Raw genomic sequence first — 20,026 nt, forward strand, 5'->3', positions numbered from 1 at the left:
ACCTACATTTCACATGCACAAATGTAGGTCATAACTAGCTGGAAACTACAGTATATACATTGCCTAAATATTGATTTGATTGTTCACTTGTTATTGTAAGCTATTTGTAAACCATGACCTATAATATTTAGAATTTTATTGTGTAGCAGAAGGAAGATGTTTATCAGTACAACAAGGACATTTGATGCATATGTCCTTTCTTTAGAAATGTATTTTCCCTTTGCAGCTGATTCATGTACATGCTATAAGAGCTTATGATGAGAATTTATAGAAATTTGGATGACTCATTTCTAGTTAAAAACGTCTTTCCTAATTTTGATAAAATGAAATCAGTGATAACGTATTGCAATAAGGAGATACTACTTATTAGTAATGTAAAATAACATATTCTTCAGCTGCTTTAGAGTTCAAATTTTGCTTCAGGCAAAATTTTGCTAAGCAAGGAGCAGCCTGGGCTTTATTATATTACACTTGATACACACACACACACAGAGAGTATTTCTTACTGTCCCTGGTATGTCACCAAACACAAGAATACGTGCATCTGTGTACATATTTTTTTTAAAATAGAAGAGCAGAATTTAAAAAAAACCAAAAAAATCTTGTGCATAATCATAACATAACATAAATTTAATATTTATGAGCTAAATATTTCCATTATGTTGGGTACTCACACATTTATTCTCTCAGCTTTGCAATTCTAAGCCATCTTTGAAAAGTCCCCAGACATGCTTACTGAACATTAGTCATTTCTTAGCTTTATGTAGACATGGGAATTAGTTCCATGTTAATATAAAGGGAACAGTAATATGTGAATTGACAGTGTATTAGTTCACATTGCCAACACAGTTTCAAGTCCTTTCCAGTGTTTGGAATTCATATTGTATAAGAATATTAGTAAGTAATACTTTAGTTTTCCAATTCATACATCAAGTATCTCTGAGCTTGGATTCATTGGAATAATTTTGTTCACTTTCAGTGGAACAGCTGAATCTGCTCAATGTTGGTAACATTCATGTCTTGAAAGTTTCTATCTTTCAGCAGGGGTTCTTAATCACTCCGATATTGTGTAGATAAACTATAGATGTTGCTGTGGATTTTTTTTGAAAACGTTATATATTCTTGAGAGAGCAGCTGCCTTTTTCAGTGAGAACCCCTGAGCATGGAGTTGTGCTTATTCAGCAAGAACACTGGGATTTTGTACTAAGAAAGTGAAGGATAATTTTGAGGTGACATTTTGAATGCTTAGTGATTCCAGGCTGTAAGAACAAGGATTTGTTCTGGATGCAGCCCATAGGATCACTACTGAAGAAGTTGCATATTGATGCTTTCTGCGAAACCTGCTTCTACTTAAAGGGAATAATTTTACAAGTCTTCTCCTGGGTATGAAATATTATACCAGCTTTTATATACTAATTCTATTATAATTGTGATCAAGTTCTTACATCTCTTCCCCTAACTTGCATCCCATAACTTCACTGCAATAAGGTTACATTTGGCATTTAGTTAGTCTCTTGTTGAAATATTCCTGTGTAAGCATATTCTATCCATTGTGAATGTATTCTACTTGTTTTATTATACAACTAGTTGTACTTCTGTGGGCATCACATTAAATTTATTTAATTTGTACTCATAACAATGCTTGGGCTGTTAAAAATGTCACTTTTTTCTCTTTCTTTTTCTCTAGAGTCAAGGACTGTTATAGGGCTATTACATCTCATGGAAGGACTATAGCTCATGGAAGAGAAAAATCGTATCAGGACATCCTTGGTTTCCAGGTTGCCAAAGTATGGAACAAAACCTGCTGGGACTATCTTACAGACAGTTCCAAATGGGACAGCTCTTAATTTATCAGGGAATACTCAGAGCATTGACAAAAAATTCAGCAAGCACAATGGCACTATTCGTATGTCTTCCTTGTCTTTTAACTGGCGAAAATCAAATAAGTACCAACTGGGTGATCAAATTAGTAGTGAATCTAGCTCCAGTCATAATTCCAACGAAAGATTGACTGATTCTGAAAAGTGCTCTCAGTCTGAAGGAGTGGTTGGTAAAGACGTGCTCAGGGTGGGTTCAAATAGCTCCTTCTCAAAATTTGCAAAACAAAGCAACATGTTTGTGTCCCCTACAGAAGAATTAAACCAAACATCTTTGCCTGGACTCTCTAGTTCAGCTAAGTTCACCAAAAGTTCATTGTTAGGCAGGACTTCATATTCTGGACTTAATGCTCCAAAATCGCACTTGAATGGAATTTGTGGGAACCGGTCAACACTAGGCTTGCAGAGGAGTAGAGGAAATTCTACTGCCACAAGGAGCAGCTCAGGGGAGAGTCTTGCAAAGTCAACAGACAATGATAAATCTTGTGAAACAATGGTTAGGTCACAAAGCTTTTCACATTCCATTCAAAGTTCTCTCTTGCCGCCTGCATCTCTAACCAGGTCACACTCTTTTAATAGAGCTGTAGATCTTACAAGGCCTTATCAAAATCAACACCTTGCTATTAGAACATCTCAGAGGTCAAATCTGTTGTCAAGAAGTGCACGGCAATTGGATGTGCCCAATGGTAACGAACCTTTAAGGTATGGGTTTGCTAGATCATATGCTGCTTTGGCACCCTCTGGTTTGAAGAAACAACCACTGTCAAATGGCTCAGGAGATGCACCTTCTCTGAGATTTAGAACAGGTCGACCTTCATTATTAAAGCCTAGCAACCAGCATTTGGGTAGAAAGATCCCTGTGGATGGCAACATAAGTAAAGATATTGAACACTGCATAGCGGAGCACTCAATTTCAACAAATATCAATGGAAGTATCGATGCAAAAGGAACACAAAACAGTGAAAGAACAGAAGATGGTGAAGCTGTACATAATAATTTTGTAGAAAGCGGCTGTAAAATTTTAATGGATGGTGATGTGGATGAAATATCAATATCTTCCTTGTCCTCTTCTGAGAAAAATGATCTGAGTGAAGACTTCAGTGATGATTTTATAGATTTAGAAGATCCCAACAGAACTTTAAAAATTGAAGAAGAAGGTGTTTCTGTCCAAGAGTTGAAGCATGGAAATGGAATTTCTCTAGATCAGCTTCTGTCTCTTAAAGAAAGTGAAACACCCAACTGTAATTCTGATGAATGGCTGGATATACGTGAGTCTGGTAAATATATGTGTTTTTTCCCCTTTTAGGATAAGAGCATAAGCTTCTATAGCATTGCCACCATTCTTTTCTTAGCTAATAGTGTTTCTTAGGCTGCAAGAGGTACAAAAGCAGGTGAGCATCCAAGCTGAACCCAACAAGGAGAGAATAGTCTTAGGATGCTGGACAAGGTTTTATTGGTAAAAAGTCCGACACGTTTTGGCCTCTTTTTTGTTGTATACCTTCTTCAAGGGGTTATAAAACGTCTGCAGAGACTCTTATGACAAACTGTCTCCTGCTGTAATTCCTAGTCGCCAGTGAATTACAGCAGGAGATATTTTGTTACAAGGATCTCTTCAGAAGTTTTTATAACCCCTTGAAGAAGGTCTATAACAAAACAAAAAAAAAGAGGCCAAAACATATTGGGCTTTTTACTAAAAAAAATTCCTTGTTCAGCACCTTGAGACTATTCTCTCTTTCATGGGTGCAATTCTATACTCAATTTCCTAGGAGAAAGCCCCATTGAACTCAGTGGGAATTGCTTTTGAGTAGACATGTATAGGATTGCACTGTTAAAGACCTAGACATTAGATTTTGAATAACAGTGTGAGAAGACAGCAGACTTTTCCAAAACTATATTTGAGTTTGTGTATGCGTTAAGGAGTAGCGTTTGGTTTAAGTCAATTTTATTGGGCAAAACAGGTATTTTCTTGGATAAGGCTTTCTAGTTCCATTTTTGTCTGATGTAATATATCTGATAGCCTGCAAATTCATTATTAACAAGTTCTACAATACTACTTTTAATAGCTAGTGGAACCAATGAAAAGTTAATTTGTACCTATTCTCAAGCCAAGTAATTGCCAAAAGGTTCTACCATATGTTTTTCACTATTGGTTGCTTTTGAAAGCTTGCTGTTTGGATTCTTAGCATCATTTTGTTAGTGGAAAATGTGCTGATGTAAATTCGATGTTCAAATAACAGGCAGGTCTAGCCAAACAAATATTAATCACAATTAATTTGATGGGAGAGTTAATCACATGCTTAACGTACACCCATGGAAACCAACAGGCCTATTAGTGCTTAATGTTGGATTAGTGTCCAGTACTTATGCAGCGGTTTAGGTGTGTGATGGTTTAGCATGTATGGAAGAGGAAGCTCTGATAGACAGTAGTTATATCTGTTCTGCAAGGTCTTAATTGAAAAAGTTAAACCATTTCTCTTAGCATTATGTAAAATCGTTTTGCTCTTAAAGAAAGTTTATGTCAGTTTATGATTTGAGCTGTGAACTTAACCATATATACATGGAAGTAAGTCTGATTGAAAGTTAATATCCATAGGTTGATGTTTGCCTCTCACATTTTAAAAGTTTCTTAGAAAGTATTGAGAGAAGAAGTATATAACTGTAACGGGTAGATAAAAGGCAACTTTGCTCTAACAATGTCACGGGTGAAGATTCAAGGATAGAGTCCTATTTCTTCTCTTTGGTTGCTTGTGAAACTTCAGAGAGGAGACAATTTATTTCTGTTTATTCCACTGTGACGTGTAAAATGTGTGCAGCATGAGGCTCGATCTAGTGGGGAATGTGCATGAACTACAAATCAGTATTTGTTACTCTGTTAGTCTCATATGGTTAGATTGAGTTAATAAAACCATTTTCTCAGATTCCAAATATTAATCAACATGAAAGAAATATATAGTTTAGTTTAAGTATTGTGAACTTGAATATGTTTGACTGCTAGTCCACCTGTTTAACAAAGCTTTCCCACTGCTTCTATTAAGATTGGAACAGAAAGAGTATCTACTCTTGACAGCTACATTTGGCAGCATGCAAATAACATATTTACATAGTATTCTCTTTTGTTTTAAACTGATGCTCTGTCAATATGTTAAAGTTCTAATATTTTAGTATGGACTGTAACTGTTACAATTAATTTTAAATAATTGTTTAATAGGTTTGTTTTAGTATGACTCATGAGACACTTTGGGAGAGTTAGCCCTGAAAGTCAGCATGCAGCTGTTGAAGTAATTAAATGAGTGTGTATATAGTGTTTACTTTCTTTCTTTTTTGCTTTTATTTCAGTAGTTAATGACAAGAGTGAAAGTGCAAAGCATTCTGCTGGGAACAATGCGATTTCTTCTGACATGGACTACAGAGCTGGTTCTTCCTTTGAACTTTCTCCATCTGATAGCTCCGATGGTACATATATGTGGGATGAAGAAGGGTTGGAGCCCATTGGGAGTGTCCATCCATGTGGAAGTTACGATTCTTCTGAAATGAACAGTATAGTATGTATAGCTTGCTTATATTTGTATAGTATCTGAAATAAATTAAATGCTTCATAGATAATTCAAGAACAATTAGCCTTCAACAAGGTTCACAATCTAAGTCACAATATACAACAGAAAAGGGAGCAGCGAGGACAGAAGGGGAGACTAGAATATGCTAGGTAATTTTGACTTATAAACCACGATGACTTTGTAAAAATGAATAAAATACTCCTAGGTGAAAGAAGCTTCCTTTTTAAAAAAGTGTATTGCAATTTTTACATTAAGATGTGAGCCATGAGCTCAATAAGCATTCCATGAGCATGTTCCTACATAAAATGATGTAGGAACATGCTTTGGTTTGCAACTTCGAAGCACCTATTAATTGATCTGAGATACCTTGGTGTGATTGATATATATATATTTAAGTCATGACTAGCCTACCAATCAGTTTGAACCGTAGAATTGTAAACAAGCCATAACTGGAATTAAGTTTGCAACTTTTCATGGGCAGATTAATCAAAGCTTAGTTGGATAAATTCCTGGAGGAGAAGACTATCAATGGTTACTATTCCTGATGGTTGTGTGCTATCTCCAGTATTCGAGGCAGAAAGCCTGTGTGTACCAGTTCCTGGGGAACATGGCTGGGAGGGTGCTGTTGCATCATGTCCTGCTTTGTTGGTCCCTGGTCAACAGCTGATTGGATGCTGTGTGAACAGAGTACTAGATGGACCCTTGGTCTGATCCAGCATGACACTTCTTATGTTCTTACAGTTAGCTGGTAAAGATTTTCTCCCCTTCATAAAAATAGGGACAACAATACTTAGATTCCAACCCCCGGGGAATTTGCCAAATGAGTTCATACAAGTGAAAAGCTTAGCCAATATGAATTATCAAAAAAATATCTCTGGTGCCTTCTGCCTACCTAAGCTTGAAATGAATTGCTTCTCTTCAGTGGCTGCCATTGCTGGCCACATATCAGTTTCTGTGATGTTAGGAAACTAGAGTTGTGACAAATAATGAAGTCTTTCAGTGAGAAGACTCCGCATGTGGAGACCCTTAGGTTGTTCACACAAGAGTTCCTCTTATGGGGGAAAAATCTACCCTGCCTTTCTTTTCCAACATTAGACCCCATGATGGCTAACAAAACTCAAAAAAGCACCAAAAAAAGAAGAAGAAAAAAGAGTAAAAACAAACAAAAATCCCCAAAGCAATAAAATAACTATAAAAAAAAGCATATCAGATAAAACACCAATAACAATAGGGCACAGGATTCAGGTAGCTATGCATAATCTTTGAATATACCTCCCGTTTATTAAAAAGGAAAAATAATAAAAATTTTATATATTTTTTAAAAAGCAGAATTTCGATATGAAAAAATAAATAAAATGAAATACCTCCCAAAAAGTTGAGTTAAAGTAAATGGAATAAAAATATATAGTTAAAAATAAAATAAAAATACTAAACAAAAATACAAGAATATAAAAATGCAAAATCCCATTAACATAAATTAAGAGCTCCCCAGTGGGGTACTAGAGCACATATAAAAGAGCAAAATCTCCAGCACCCCATTACGATACTTAATGCCTAGCTCTCAACTTACTTACAGCGAAGGCAAATTTTGCAACCAGAGCAGTAATAAATACATTATTGCCAGCCAGCAAGATACAGATTTGCTCAAAGGGTGCTGTGTTAGGATTACCTAGGTATAGAATTTTAATTTTCTTAGTGCAGTGTATGCACAACCCTTAATATTTATACTAAAGCAGATTCTGTTCTTATTACTGCTCAAACCCTGTGAAAAGTTGCACAATTTCCAATTACTTCCTGCATTTCCCTCTTAGTGGTGATATCTGCTTTCTGTGGTTACAACTGCTACAGAAGGCACTACCTCAAAAGAGCCTCTGATGGCAATTGAATGGTCTGCTTGGCTGTTGCAGAAGGACTGGGAATGTGACAGTCACGTTGCTTGTATCGTGAAGCTCTACTTTTTCAGGATAGAGATCCTACAAATTTATCCATCTAGTGGGGAGATGGGTTATTGATGGGGGAAGAACCAGTTGACGAGTGCATGTTGAACATTTTCATGCAGTTCTTTGGTAACATGAAGAATGAAAGCTAGATGGCAGCACTGAAGCATAGTTTACATATTCATAGAAACATAGAATAGTATAGTTGGAAGGGGTCTATGAGTCCAACCCCTGCTCAATGCAGGAATCCACCTTAAAGCATATTCAAGTCTTGTCAGGATGATTACTTTCCTGTGCCCTGTTTTATTCTTATGTAATTATGTATTCTTATGTAATTAGATGTCAAAATATAAAACTGAGAATATTTGTAGCTTTTTTTTTTATGGGTAGCAGAGTTGTTGACTGTATGTTTTGTTGAACTTTGCATAGTAAGAGCTAGGGTCTGTGCTAAATACTTGGCCATCTAGTAGTTGCCATTCTCTGTATATCTTTCTCCATTAAATCTTGGTTAAAACTGTCTCACTAGATGCGAAATATCATTAGCACAGTTTTGTTCTACTTAAGTTATACAGCTGCATTTTGTATCTGGTGACAGTATTGATGCTATTTCCACACAAGTAACAGACATGGAAACTTCTTTTAGGATATGGGCAACCATTTAAGTTAAGAGGAGTGCTGGCATATCTTCTAGGAAATGGTGGTAGCAAACAGTCAGGTTCTGTGTCTGCCAATATAATATACTTTATCTGAGCTTACATTTTGGTTGACTTAAAGGTGAATGTTTCTAGTGTTGAGAGGACGGACATAATAGCATTGGTCAGTTTGTCATTTTACATGTTGCCATGAAATAATATGGATCATTTATTGTGTAAGACTCAGGACTAGTTACTTTATTTAAAACAATTACATATGTCATGCTTCTGTAATACACTGTATAGGATTGTATACTTCGGAATGTTTCTTCACTGTGACTTTTTGTTGAGACTGAGATTTTCAACTGCTCAGCCCAAGCCATAGGTGCTTCTTTTGGATAAGAAACCTTGCTGCTAGATGTTGAAGCAGTCACAGGGTGGCAAGAAGTCAGTGGCTGATGATTAAACTACATGGCATCCATTTGTAAGGCTAAGAGTGAACGGAAGTTGGACAATCCTCTCCATAGCTTCTTTCCCAAAAGCGTTTGTACTTGTGGGGATATAGTGGCCAATGCTGTCCTCTTTCCCTGGTATAAGATATGCTGGGTAGCATAAGTCATTTGTGTACTTCAGCTAAAGCTGTTGAATTACACTGCTTGAAATAGAGAATTTTACTGCCAAGCATAACATGTGGATTTATTCTAAGGCGATATCTACTTGCAATGATACCTTGAAAATATTTATTTTGATTTTATTTAAAGCACTTATATCCTCCCTTTCCATTGTAAGCTCTTCAAGGATCTATTTTTAGTATTTTTATACCATGCATTTCGATAATGTGATGTTACTCTGTGTTTTCCCTGTGAAGTGAAAACACAGACTAAGTGAATTTACATCTTTAATCTTAGATAAGTTTGCTCTGCAAATCTCGCTCTAATTACTTACAGCAAATTGCCTCTTCAATTTTATTTCACTATTGTAGTTTTCTATTTTTACTTAGAAATAGTGAAGATTTCACATAATGCAAATGACAATACTTTCTCTAATAGTAGATTATTACATATTTTGAAATGAGTTGTTTTGCTTGCATGAGCAAAAACTAATGAAAGAACAAGCTGGTAAAAGGCACAACATTTAATTTGTGCTCTGTGTGATCTCTTGTAATGAAGAAAACATTCTAGCTTTACTGATGCCCTGTACTTTCAATGTTCTCTTCCTAATTCAGTGTATCTAGAATTGTATGAATACATTACTGTTTTGCTATATTAAGCAGTAAGAATATTAAGCAAATAGTATCCCCAGGCTTATTCATCTGATCTCCTGAAAGCTATTCAAAGAGACTAGTACTTTTAAAATTGGTCCAGGGACTGTTGAGAAATTTTGGTTGGACCACCTACAGCCTCGTTGGGACTTTTGCAAAGAATACTGGACATGATAGAACATGGTCTAATCCTGCTAGCAAGGAAAGAGTCCGTACTCAGGGCTATTTAACACAGATGAGTGATGCAGGTTGGAACTTTTTTCAGTGCTTTATTTTTCTGTGGGAATTGTACCATTTCATAAGTTGATTAGTATTGAATGGATGCCAACTGCAAATACAATATTAGGCAAGCTTGGCAATTAGAGTTGCAATTAATGTTTTTTTCCTGTGATTATTCCTAGCAAGTATGAGACAGAATACATATATGCCATTAATTACAGTATATGTCTGTGTGAAATGGTACTAATAAGAAGTGATAAGGAGTTACTAATAAGCAACGTCAGTTGAAGTGAGTTTAAGTCATTGTCAATATATCATGCATATCTTTGGGTTGCTAAAATTTATTAGTGTTTTGGTTTTGTTTTCTTAAATGTAAACAAGGAAAGGAAAGCATGTGGTTATTATCTTTAAATTTTTACAAGTATTCCAGTAAATACATCTACATTATATAACATTTAAATCATATTAAGAGCGTCAGCACACAGGAGAAAATCATGTTTGCTTACCATTGCTTCTCCGCCCTTGTGTTTGTACCTCATTACTTCCTCTTTCAAAAGAAGAAGTAAAAAACATGTATGTAGCCAGTTAGTTGGATTGCGCTGCTTCTCCTGCACACAGCAGGAGATAGTGGCAACTTCCATCTTTAAAAATAAGTTGGACTTACTGGGGTGTTTTATTGTGGTGCAAAGAAGGCTAGAAGGGGCAGGGCGGGAGGCAGACGTCGTGAGAGGGACCCGTGAAAATCCATGAGTGCCCAGCAACGAGCGTGCCATAAAACACTCGTCTGATGGAGCTCTAAGTGTGCTTTAATTTCCCCCTCTCAAATATTTCAAGTCTACTACAGGTAGTGTATTGGGACAAAACACTAACCTAAGAATTTTTTTAGCTTTGTTGTTTAAATATAAGTAAAGTAAACATGCAAAATTAGACCACTCTCCAGAGCAGCCTTTCCCACCCTGGCATTCTCCAGATGCTTTGGACTTCGACTGCTATCAATCCCAGCCAGCATGACCAATGGTCATGAGTTCTGAGAGTTGTAGTTCAAAACATCTGGAAGGTATCAGGTTGGGAAAGGCTGCCCTAAAGCTTTAGAAATTTTCTAATGCAAATTATCCCATGCAAGTTATCCTAAATTTTCCAGTTCAAAATTTTCTAGAAAACATGCACCACTAGATTTGGCATTAGAAAGTTACTTGATTGTGGTCTTCCATTTAGCGTCTGGAATATCTAAATTCTGCTTGTCGGACAGGCTTTCCCCCTCCTATTGGTCATCTTGAAGGCTATGGAGCACCAGGCTTGTACCCTGTCAGCTTCTTTGAAATGAATAGGTGTTGATTTGCTGCTGTTCCAGACCAAAATTGCTTAACCAGCAAGAAACATGTCTGTATTTTATTTCCAAACTTATTAAAGCACACTATCCCGCCCCCCTGCCCTTATAGTTTAGGAATTTCCTTTGGCAACAAAATAAAATACAGGGCTGTGGAGGTCACACCCTGCCACACTGATCACATGCGAGCCTATAAAAAGAAATGTGGGAAACATCAGAGTAGATGAGAACCCAAGAAATGAGTAAACTGGAGCTAGCACCAACATATATGTTTAAACCTTACAAACTAGTGAAGAGTAACTAATTTTGTTCTTATATTTTGCTCTTGGTTTCTTTCTTTCTTTCTTTCTTTCTTTCTTTCTTTCTTTCTTTCCAGAATCAGTTGGAGGGGTGGTGGTGGTGGCGGCTTCAAATGCTAATAGTAGCATTTGTTTTTCACCATGACAACAAGCATACTGGCCCATGTGATTGTTTAGTTGGCTTCAGGGATACTGGAGATGTTATGGCAATGTCACTGGCTGCTGCTTCCTGATTGGATAGCAAGTTGGTTAGGTTGGAAGGACTCCCTGGCTTACTACATAGTTGTCATGGTAGCTGTAATAATAAGCTTAAGTCCAGCCTCTGCCTCTTGTCCCTGGTCCCCTCGCTGTGAAATATTTTTACTATTCATCTTCTTTTTCTCAGTCTTAAAGGTATGGATGCTGCTACACTATATTAATTGTGTGATCAGTGGTAGGAAATACTGACAGGTAGGTTCTGCAACTCAAAACTCAGCACCACAAAGACAGCTTTATATATTGAAATTAATTTATTGGTACTCTTTTGCGAGAGTACCACCACCTTGACGATCAGCTAAGTTTTTCTTTTCTGTAGTCTTGTCATGTGTTTTGGATAACAGTTGTAAGGCTGCGGGGAACATGCAACCTCATCTGCTGGTCCTTCGCATATTTGAGTACAGAATTGACATTGTGGGATGACCAAAGGAAATAGGAGCTGGGATTATATCACTCAGATGATACTAACTTTATTGTGTTATACCGATTTCCTTCTTGAACCCTTCACTGTTACTAATTTTAATGAGATGGTGAAAGTTAATCTCAGAGCCAGGTGAGTTTCTTATTGTTGATCTGCCCCTCCATTGGGAGATGAGAGGATGGAGCAGGGCCTTCCCACCAGTCTGAACAGTCTCCTTAATTTCTTTTTATTTTCTCCATTTTCCCTCCCTGTCCTCTTTTCCTTGTGAGCCATGTATTTTTTAGAATGTAAACCTGAAGGCAGGGGCTGTCATCTTTACTGATCAATTGTAAGCCGCTCCGAGAGCCTTTTTGGCTGAGGTGCGGGATAAAAATATTCTAAATAAATAAATAAGATACTGAGATACAGAAATATTTAGTTTCTTTTGACAGATACAGTTGTACTGCTTCTACTAACAGATCATTTTAAAACTAAGCCTAGTTATAGTCTCCTTGTTAAAATGTACTAATACAATGTATAAATAAAATTATAACCGTTTAAAATATGCTTATAAACAGGGAAATTGCTTTTAACTTTAAAAGTAAGTTAAGAGAAGTTCTTTTAAAATACACATTCTTGTTCACATACCTGGGGCTAGATTTCTGTAGATAAATCTGCTGAAGCCATTGGGATTAGTCTTCTGTACCTCTCTATATGAGTAGCTCTGCAGCTGTTCAGGACTGACAGTATTCCACACCTATCTACCTGTATACAGAAAACTCCACACCATAAACTAGAGCTATCTAAGGAAGGCTACCTAAGGAAGGCAAGTGGAGCTTGCTGTGCCATAGCACTCTCCCGGAACCCTAATAGGCAGTTTTGAGGGGCTTGGAATTTGGTAACATCTTTTCACTCTGGTGCTTAGTGTACTGGGTTGTTGAAGTTTCAATAATATCTTAATTTCTAAATGTGCATAGATAACTTTAAATTAGAGAATCATGCTTAAGTGTGCCACATCTTGCAGCTGATCTTTTTATATATATATATAGGATATCTTGAACAACCTTGATTCATGTGATCTTGAAGATGATGATCTTATGTTGGATGTCGACTTACCTGAAGATGCACCCTGTGATAATGGTCAGTGAAGTAATCGGAATACGTTTCAGTTATTCCTTTGAACTCACCACTGGTACTCTGGTTACCCTCTCCTCTTTGCCTCTCCCTGTACCATCCACCACTGCCATTTCTCTTGAACTTAGGATGCCCCTAGGGGTACCAGAAGCAGCAGCAGGCTCCCTGCTCAGCTTCGTGTCTTTATGCTGCTACTACTAATACTACTGTATAATTGTTCTGAAGCAACCAAATTAGAACAAGTGCTCTTTTAAACTGCTTCTTTGCTTAACTGTTTAATCTGTTTCCAGAACAGTTAATCTTACTTAAGAATCATAGGTTTCAGCTTTCTTTTTTATTTATTAATACATACATTTTTATATTTGTATATTATACATTAGATGTTTCATATACAGTATCCAAACAAAACAAAAACAGCTGGGAATTGTCATCTACTAGAATATTACCAGAGGGTATAGAAATATGTGTAATTGCAAATATTGCATGTACAATTCCCCCCCCCCCAGGAATAGTTAATCAGAGGGCACTCCCACTAAATATGCATAAAATTAGCTTTATCAGTTCCACATCACCAATACTGATCTTCACAGCTCTTGTAAATATGACTCAGTCAGTTGGCTGTTGCCAAATTTCTTACAGTGGCAGCCAGGATTAGAGCTCTCTGTGTATTAGATGAAAGTTGGCAATAGCTCTAACTGTCGGATGTTTCATGTTTGATTCTTGTTTTTTCATGGGTCTGTGGATCGCAATAAAGATGTATGGTATGGTATTGGTATAGTATTTTATAATGGTTCTCTTTCATGTTAACACAAGGGGAGCATTCAGCTTTCTAAGTACTTTTAAGGCTTGATGTGTTGTGTTATGCAATGCATTCTATGTAATGGAACAGAGATTTTTTGTTAAAATAGTCACATACCTTTGTGTAAACAAGAAAAAAAAGGCTTTGCCAAGTGAGTGTAAAAGTATTTTCTATAAATACTTTCTGATGTCTTGGGATTCATTTTTTGTTAAAGTACAGCTTGTAGGATGCTCATAGGATGGCATCAAACATTTAAACGCTTATTGCAGGGCACAGAAATCAATAATTATACCTAGATTGACTCAAACAAGTGTTGGAGTAGTTCTCAGGCCTTTTTTTTTCTTGTTCCATTTTAGAGTCTGTGATGGAACTTGCACTCTATTTATAGCAGCCGTTCTAGTGCAACAAGTATGTTACTCAGTGAACAGTAGTTTTAAATCACAGGGTCAAACTGGGCTCATTTCCCAACAATACGCAAGCAGGGAATGAGCAGGAAGGAAGGCCTGTTTACAGTTTTGTACTGCAAAAGTTTGTCTGAGTAGGCGGCAGAAAAACAGATTGCTCAGTTATGAAAAGCTTCTCATAGTCAAAGCCTGACAATGTGAAGAGAAAGCGTTTGGGTAAGTGGAAACCCTAGAGGGTTTCTTGAAACTTTTCCTGTCTGGCTGCAATTTATATTTTGGCTTTGCTGTTAACAGTTTGCAAATGGTTGCCCGATACAGCTCTCGCAAACCAAACTGTTGCCGTTCATGTATACTGACAGAGCTCTAAAGTCTCGGTTTCATCTTGTAGGGTGGAATCTATGTTCTAAAACTTCTCTGTAATTAATAAACTAACATTCTGTCTAATGGTTCTAAGGATATTGAAAAAGAAAGCTTCTTGCCTTAAAAATGCTGTTTGTGTCACTTTTAAACGTTGCTCCTAAATCTTGAGATACTGATAGCCAAGAAATTATTACTTATATGAAAAATAATATAATTTTTCTGAAGATCAATTTGAGTTTTGATTACACTTCATCTTATGTGATTTGAAGATTCTGGTTGCTTAATTAAAGTAGCAACTTAACTATTGTGGGAGCAAATTAGTTTCAGGATGTTTAGTATGAAATTTCTCTTGCTTTAAATTTAATGCAGTTTATACACTTATTCAAAACTTTCGTATGCTGCCTTTTGCTCTTGATGTGATTCACAACAGTAATTAAAACCTCATCACAATATTATAAAATTAAAAACCTACCAAATTAGCACTATCAAAGTATCTAATTCATTGTGCATCAATTCCAGTATTTATTGTAAATCTGCTATTTTGGATTTCTGGGTGATAACTGTTCTCCCTCATAGACTACTGTTGAAATACTTTTATTTTTGTAGTGGATTGTGAAAATATGAACCGTTATGAGCGTCCAGACAGAAATATCAGACAGCAGAAAGAAGGGTTGTGGAAGAGGGCACCACAACGATGGAATACCCAAGACCATTATCATCTTGGGCACACTGACCACTATCCCCATAGTAGAAATGATCTGAATAGGTAAGGTATTAATTGAAATAAAATATTCAAGGTCTTTTCGTTTGGTGAAAACTCTAGATAATTATTTATCTTGTGCCATCCGTGAAACACAGTGCTTTGCATAAGCAAAGCAAAGCGGTTTCTGCTCCAAGGAGCATAAAATCTAAATTTGGACAACTAGTGGGAAGACAACAGAGGGGGGTGCTAAGAGTTACAAGAGATGATGAGACAGGAGTCTTATTTAGAGAAAGTTTCTCATAAGCAACATGTAAATACAATAGATATTAGTCTGCTGCTCTCAACTCCTCCCATCCATTGTATAGTTCTAATGTGTTTAAAATATGCACACAAATATTTTGGTAATTTAACAGTGTGACCTTGTACACAGTTAATCAGATAAATGGATATAGGATTGCAGTCTTAATCTAGCACAGAAAATGCAATCTTTTAGGTCTGTAAGGGCTTTTTTATTCTTTAGAAAAGGTGGTTGCACCATTTCTGGGGTGTATTTGTATGATGTTACTATCACAGGAATGTTCTTGTAATTTGAGTTAACCTCAAATTTAGGGTGTGTGCACCTGGGTGCTAGCTAATGTTGTCTATTTGTTTATATGCTTGGTAATTCTTTCTATGGCTGTCATGATTTTCTAACTTTTTTTAAAAAAATACTTGGAACCAACATCAAAGTATCTTAACTCTGCAATTTGTGGAGTAAACTATTCCTTTTCTCCTGTACCTTGAAGTGTAAAGAGTGAAAAGTTTTTTGTTTTTTATTTTAGTGCCTACCATCAGCAGTTATTTTATCTTAGAAAATACCTTCTCCCTTCACTCTCATGGAGGAGGAAATGCCTTCTTCTAAGATGGCACCTTCTGTGACATATATATGCGCTATTTAAAAGTAGTATGATTTTTTCTTCAAAAATGTTTTTTGAATAATGTGTATAATTGATTAAAGAACTAAGAATTGGGTGATAGCCCTAGTGATATTATTGATTATTATTTTTAGCATCGTTTAAATCACTCTTCATCTGAAGATATTGGGGTGGTAAACAAGGCATGAATTAATCATGCTAAAATCATGATATACATCATCATCATCATCATCATAAAATAAACAAGAGCAGCTGAAAAGAGCAGAATAGACTAAAACTATAAACCACCTCTACAGTGTCAAGGCAAATTAAAAAGTTTGACCTGTTGCCAAAATGCTAGTAATGTTGGTACCTTTCAAACTCCGGGGGGGGGGGGGGGGGGAACATTTGAAAGTTGGGGTGCCAGTACAGAGAAGGCTGTCTCCCTTATCACAGCATAACTATCTTCCTTTGGCAAGGATGTATGTAGAAGAACCTCCTTTGATTATCTTAAGACATTTAAATAGATATTTGAATGTCTTAAAATACACAAGTTCGCAGAATATGCTTCTTGTTAAAGCATGGCAGAGGACTGCAGGTTAACTTTCCAAAAACTTATTTCAGGAGCTGCAACTATTTAGACCCCCCTCCTGTTGGTCATCTTGAAGGCTATGGAGCACCAGGCTTGTACCCGCCTCTGAGGAGTTTGCCAGCAAACACTGTGATGCTAGATGAAATGACACTACGGCATATGGTTCAAGACTGTACAGCTGTGAAAACGCAGTTATTAAAAATGAAAAGGATACTTCATCAGGTTAGTTATAAACAGAGTGTAAGGGTGGATGGGGACAGTTCTCACTATTTCTTGTTTTATGCTAAATGACAGGAATATCTAAATTAGTTGAAGCTGTGTGTTTTTGTTTAAATAGTGGCTTGTATGATAGATCCAAAGATGTCTAGTGTAAGTGAAAAGGTACTTCTATTTATACAGGGGGAGGTCCATGAGGTCTGCTAGTTTTCTCCTCCCATCTGCAACTCACCTTGTCACATCCCATATTATTTCTGAGGGTCACCTGACATTCAGAATTGAATTTTCAAGGGTGTTGGGAGCTGCAGTTGGAACGAGAGATCTGTTCTGCAAGTGGAACGCCACTTGGAGTAGTTGGAATTGAAGCCAATATCTGTACTAAAATTATTTGTCAGTTGAACAAACAAGCAACTTTTGGCTTGGATCCAAAGGGGCCATCTGTGTCTGTATCGGGGCTTTTTATCCTTTCTTCTTACAGCAGCAGCCCCCACCCAAGATCAAGCAACTCTCAAGTGCAGCATTCTGTGTAGTGTGTAAGGGGTTGTTGTCAGAAAGGAAAGCTACCCCCCCCTGAGATCTCCTTGGATTCTAGTCTATATTAAAATAAATACAAAATAAACATTTCTTATCAGTTAAAATTCCTAGGGTTGATTTTTCCAAAATAAAGAGCAATCATTTATTTCTAATTTAAATTTGATTTGCAGTGTTAGTGGAGTGTGAAACCAAACCCATTTTAATGTCCTAGCTCTTTGAAGCCCTGTCAGCTGAATGCATACAGCTCTACATGCACGGGGCACTTCTCACATGTTCAGCTGAACATTTGCAGTTTACTGGCATGACCACCGCAGTGGTCATGATTACCTCTTCACACATTTTGTGGGAGGAACAGTGAATTTGTGAACAGCATTTTAGATGAAATAATGGTGGAGGAATGCTAAAATGTAATTCCCATATTCATATAAGTAGAAATTGCTTGTCTTCTACATAATATTAGGAAATAGAAAAGACCTTAAGTTACGGTCCGTTAAAGAGGATCTGTTTAAACAGTTTTGTTCATAGGATAATGCAGACTTTTGTTAACAAAAAAACCAAATGTGTAACATAAAATGACATATTAAAATTCTGAAAGGATTTTCATGACATAATTAATATGTACTTTGTCCCGCTTTCAGTTCCATTAATGTTCTTTGACTGCCCAGCAGTGGACAACCAGGCTGCTCTCCCTCCATCTGGTTTTCCCTCATGCTAGTGGGGGCTGCTCTTAGCAGAAAGCAGCCTGTTTGGAGGCTTCATCTTGAGCCTTTTTCTTGAATTACAACTGTGGCTGGGAACACCAGGCATTGAGGGAGTAACTCTTACCATCTGTTTCTCAAGCTCAAAGTTCTTTTTTTCTTGGGAAAGTGAATTAAACTATCAGATCTTATTTGTGCTGCTAATACTGATTGTGCTCCATTGGTAGCAAAATTTCTAATTAAGTAAAAAAACCAAAAAAACAACTCTCACTGGTTTTGTAGAGGAATTTTGCAGAGGAATTTTTGCATATTACAATGTCTTGTGATGTCATTGATGATGAGGACTATTTGAATAAGACAGCTCAGCATTCTTTGTCCCTAAATGCAGCTATGTAGACTTTGGTTAAGGAGATTATGTTTCTTTCAGCTACTCTGGGCAATATCCGAAGAATTCAATATAGGCCATATGGATGAAAAGTAAAATTGGGAAAACAGGTTGTTTTAAACTACTGGGAATATTTCAAACAGTCTTTTCAGAAATAAAATCCTGCCTTAATTCAGCCCTTTTATAAACCTTATGATTTAAAATTATAGTGTACCTTTTTGTTGATAAATTCTAAAAAGACTATTTATGTGCTCTTGCAATGGAAATATTTTTGATTTAAAAACATAGGAAGAACGTAGGAAGCTGTTATAAACCGGTTGAGGCTGTTTGCCACAATAGATTATCCCGGTCTTGTCTACTCTGACTAGCAGGGGCTCTCTAGGATTTCAAGCAGAGGTTTCCCCATCACCAGCTAATTGATCCTTTTAACTGGAGATATCAGGGATTAAATGTGGGACCTTCAGCACAGAGAGCTACTTCGGATGATCAGACCATTGCTGAATAAGCTGAGAGATGAACAAGCCCTTTCCCTGCACCTGCAGGCCCTTTGCATTATGGACCTGATCCAAACCTACAAACATACAACTGTTAGAGCTGCATGTATGTAACTCTGGTACAGGGAAATTTGAATAGAGTTGTCTGCAGTTTGGTGGGAAAGAAAGTGATGTAAGTCAACCAGCCCCCACAAACAGTGAATTAGCTAGTCAGTTTCTGAGTCAATGTGTGCATGCCTGGTTGCTGTAGCAGGCAAAGGAGCTGTGTATGTAGCATTTTCTGGTGTGTGTAGTAGATATGTATGTATTTCTACTTTTGGTAACTTCACTTAAACAACCTTTCTAATATATCAGAAGTGATTGTTAATTTATAAAATAATTTTGGTATTAGATTAACAGGTGAATTAGAAATAATTATAATTTGAATTGCATTATTCAGTTTTCTCAGACAGCAGGCCTAGTTGTCATTGAGTTGTAAACCTGTGTATGTGCTACAGTTCAGATCGCAGGTGGTGATGGGGGACTCACATGATTGAATGCTCTTTTATAAAAAGAAAGCCTTCCTGCATATAGAAAACTAGCATGTCAAGGAGAAAATCAGAATAGAATTCTTATCTCCATCACTTTCTTTTCAATGTCCCTCCTGCTGTGTGAAGTGATACAGCCCAAAGACAGATTCACTATCTCAGTGAAAACTAACCTAAAGCCAAATTTAACAGGTTTCCAAAGGGCTGTACAAAATGTCAGGACTAATAGAATAATCAGCAATATTTTTAGTTCAAGCACAAAGTTAAAATTTATGTTCTCATTAAATAAGTGGGAAACTTTTCTGTTGCAGAATGATGAAAATGTATCACTCCACAACATCACTCTCTCATTGCCTTCAAGCCCAGAACTGCAGGAGCCTGAACCAATATTTAAGGTAAGCCAGCTGTGCTTGTTGCAGAGCAGGGCTTTTTAGATGAAAGAGCCAAAATGAATATTTCACTGTAACAGATGATTCCTGTGTTTTATTACTGAAGAAATCAGGTTTACCTAGTTAAGCCACAATGG

General features: G+C 36.7%; 1 protein-coding gene across 3 annotated transcripts in view; it reads left to right on the forward strand.

Moving 5' to 3' along the window:
- The window catches only part of CCSER2 (coiled-coil serine rich protein 2), a 61,725-nt gene that overhangs the window by 9,749 nt on the left and 31,950 nt on the right, over positions 1-20,026 (forward strand). For 2 of the 3 annotated variants that reach the window (XM_063133102.1, XM_063133105.1), the window contains exons 2-7: positions 1,688-3,154; positions 5,214-5,419; positions 12,811-12,901; positions 15,065-15,224; positions 16,679-16,868; positions 19,812-19,895. In XM_063133102.1, coding sequence (XP_062989172.1) covers positions 1,738-3,154; positions 5,214-5,419; positions 12,811-12,901; positions 15,065-15,224; positions 16,679-16,868; positions 19,812-19,895 — 2,148 coding nt within the window. In that variant the 5' untranslated portion in view covers positions 1,688-1,737. The remainder of the gene's footprint in view (positions 1-1,687; positions 3,155-5,213; positions 5,420-12,810; positions 12,902-15,064; positions 15,225-16,678; positions 16,869-19,811; positions 19,896-20,026) is intronic. The other variant, XM_063133103.1, reaches the window with a different exon arrangement.

The sequence above is a fragment of the Elgaria multicarinata genome, chromosome 8, assembly GCF_023053635.1.
Source record: "Elgaria multicarinata webbii isolate HBS135686 ecotype San Diego chromosome 8, rElgMul1.1.pri, whole genome shotgun sequence".
Lineage (NCBI taxonomy): Eukaryota > Metazoa > Chordata > Lepidosauria > Squamata > Anguidae > Elgaria > Elgaria multicarinata.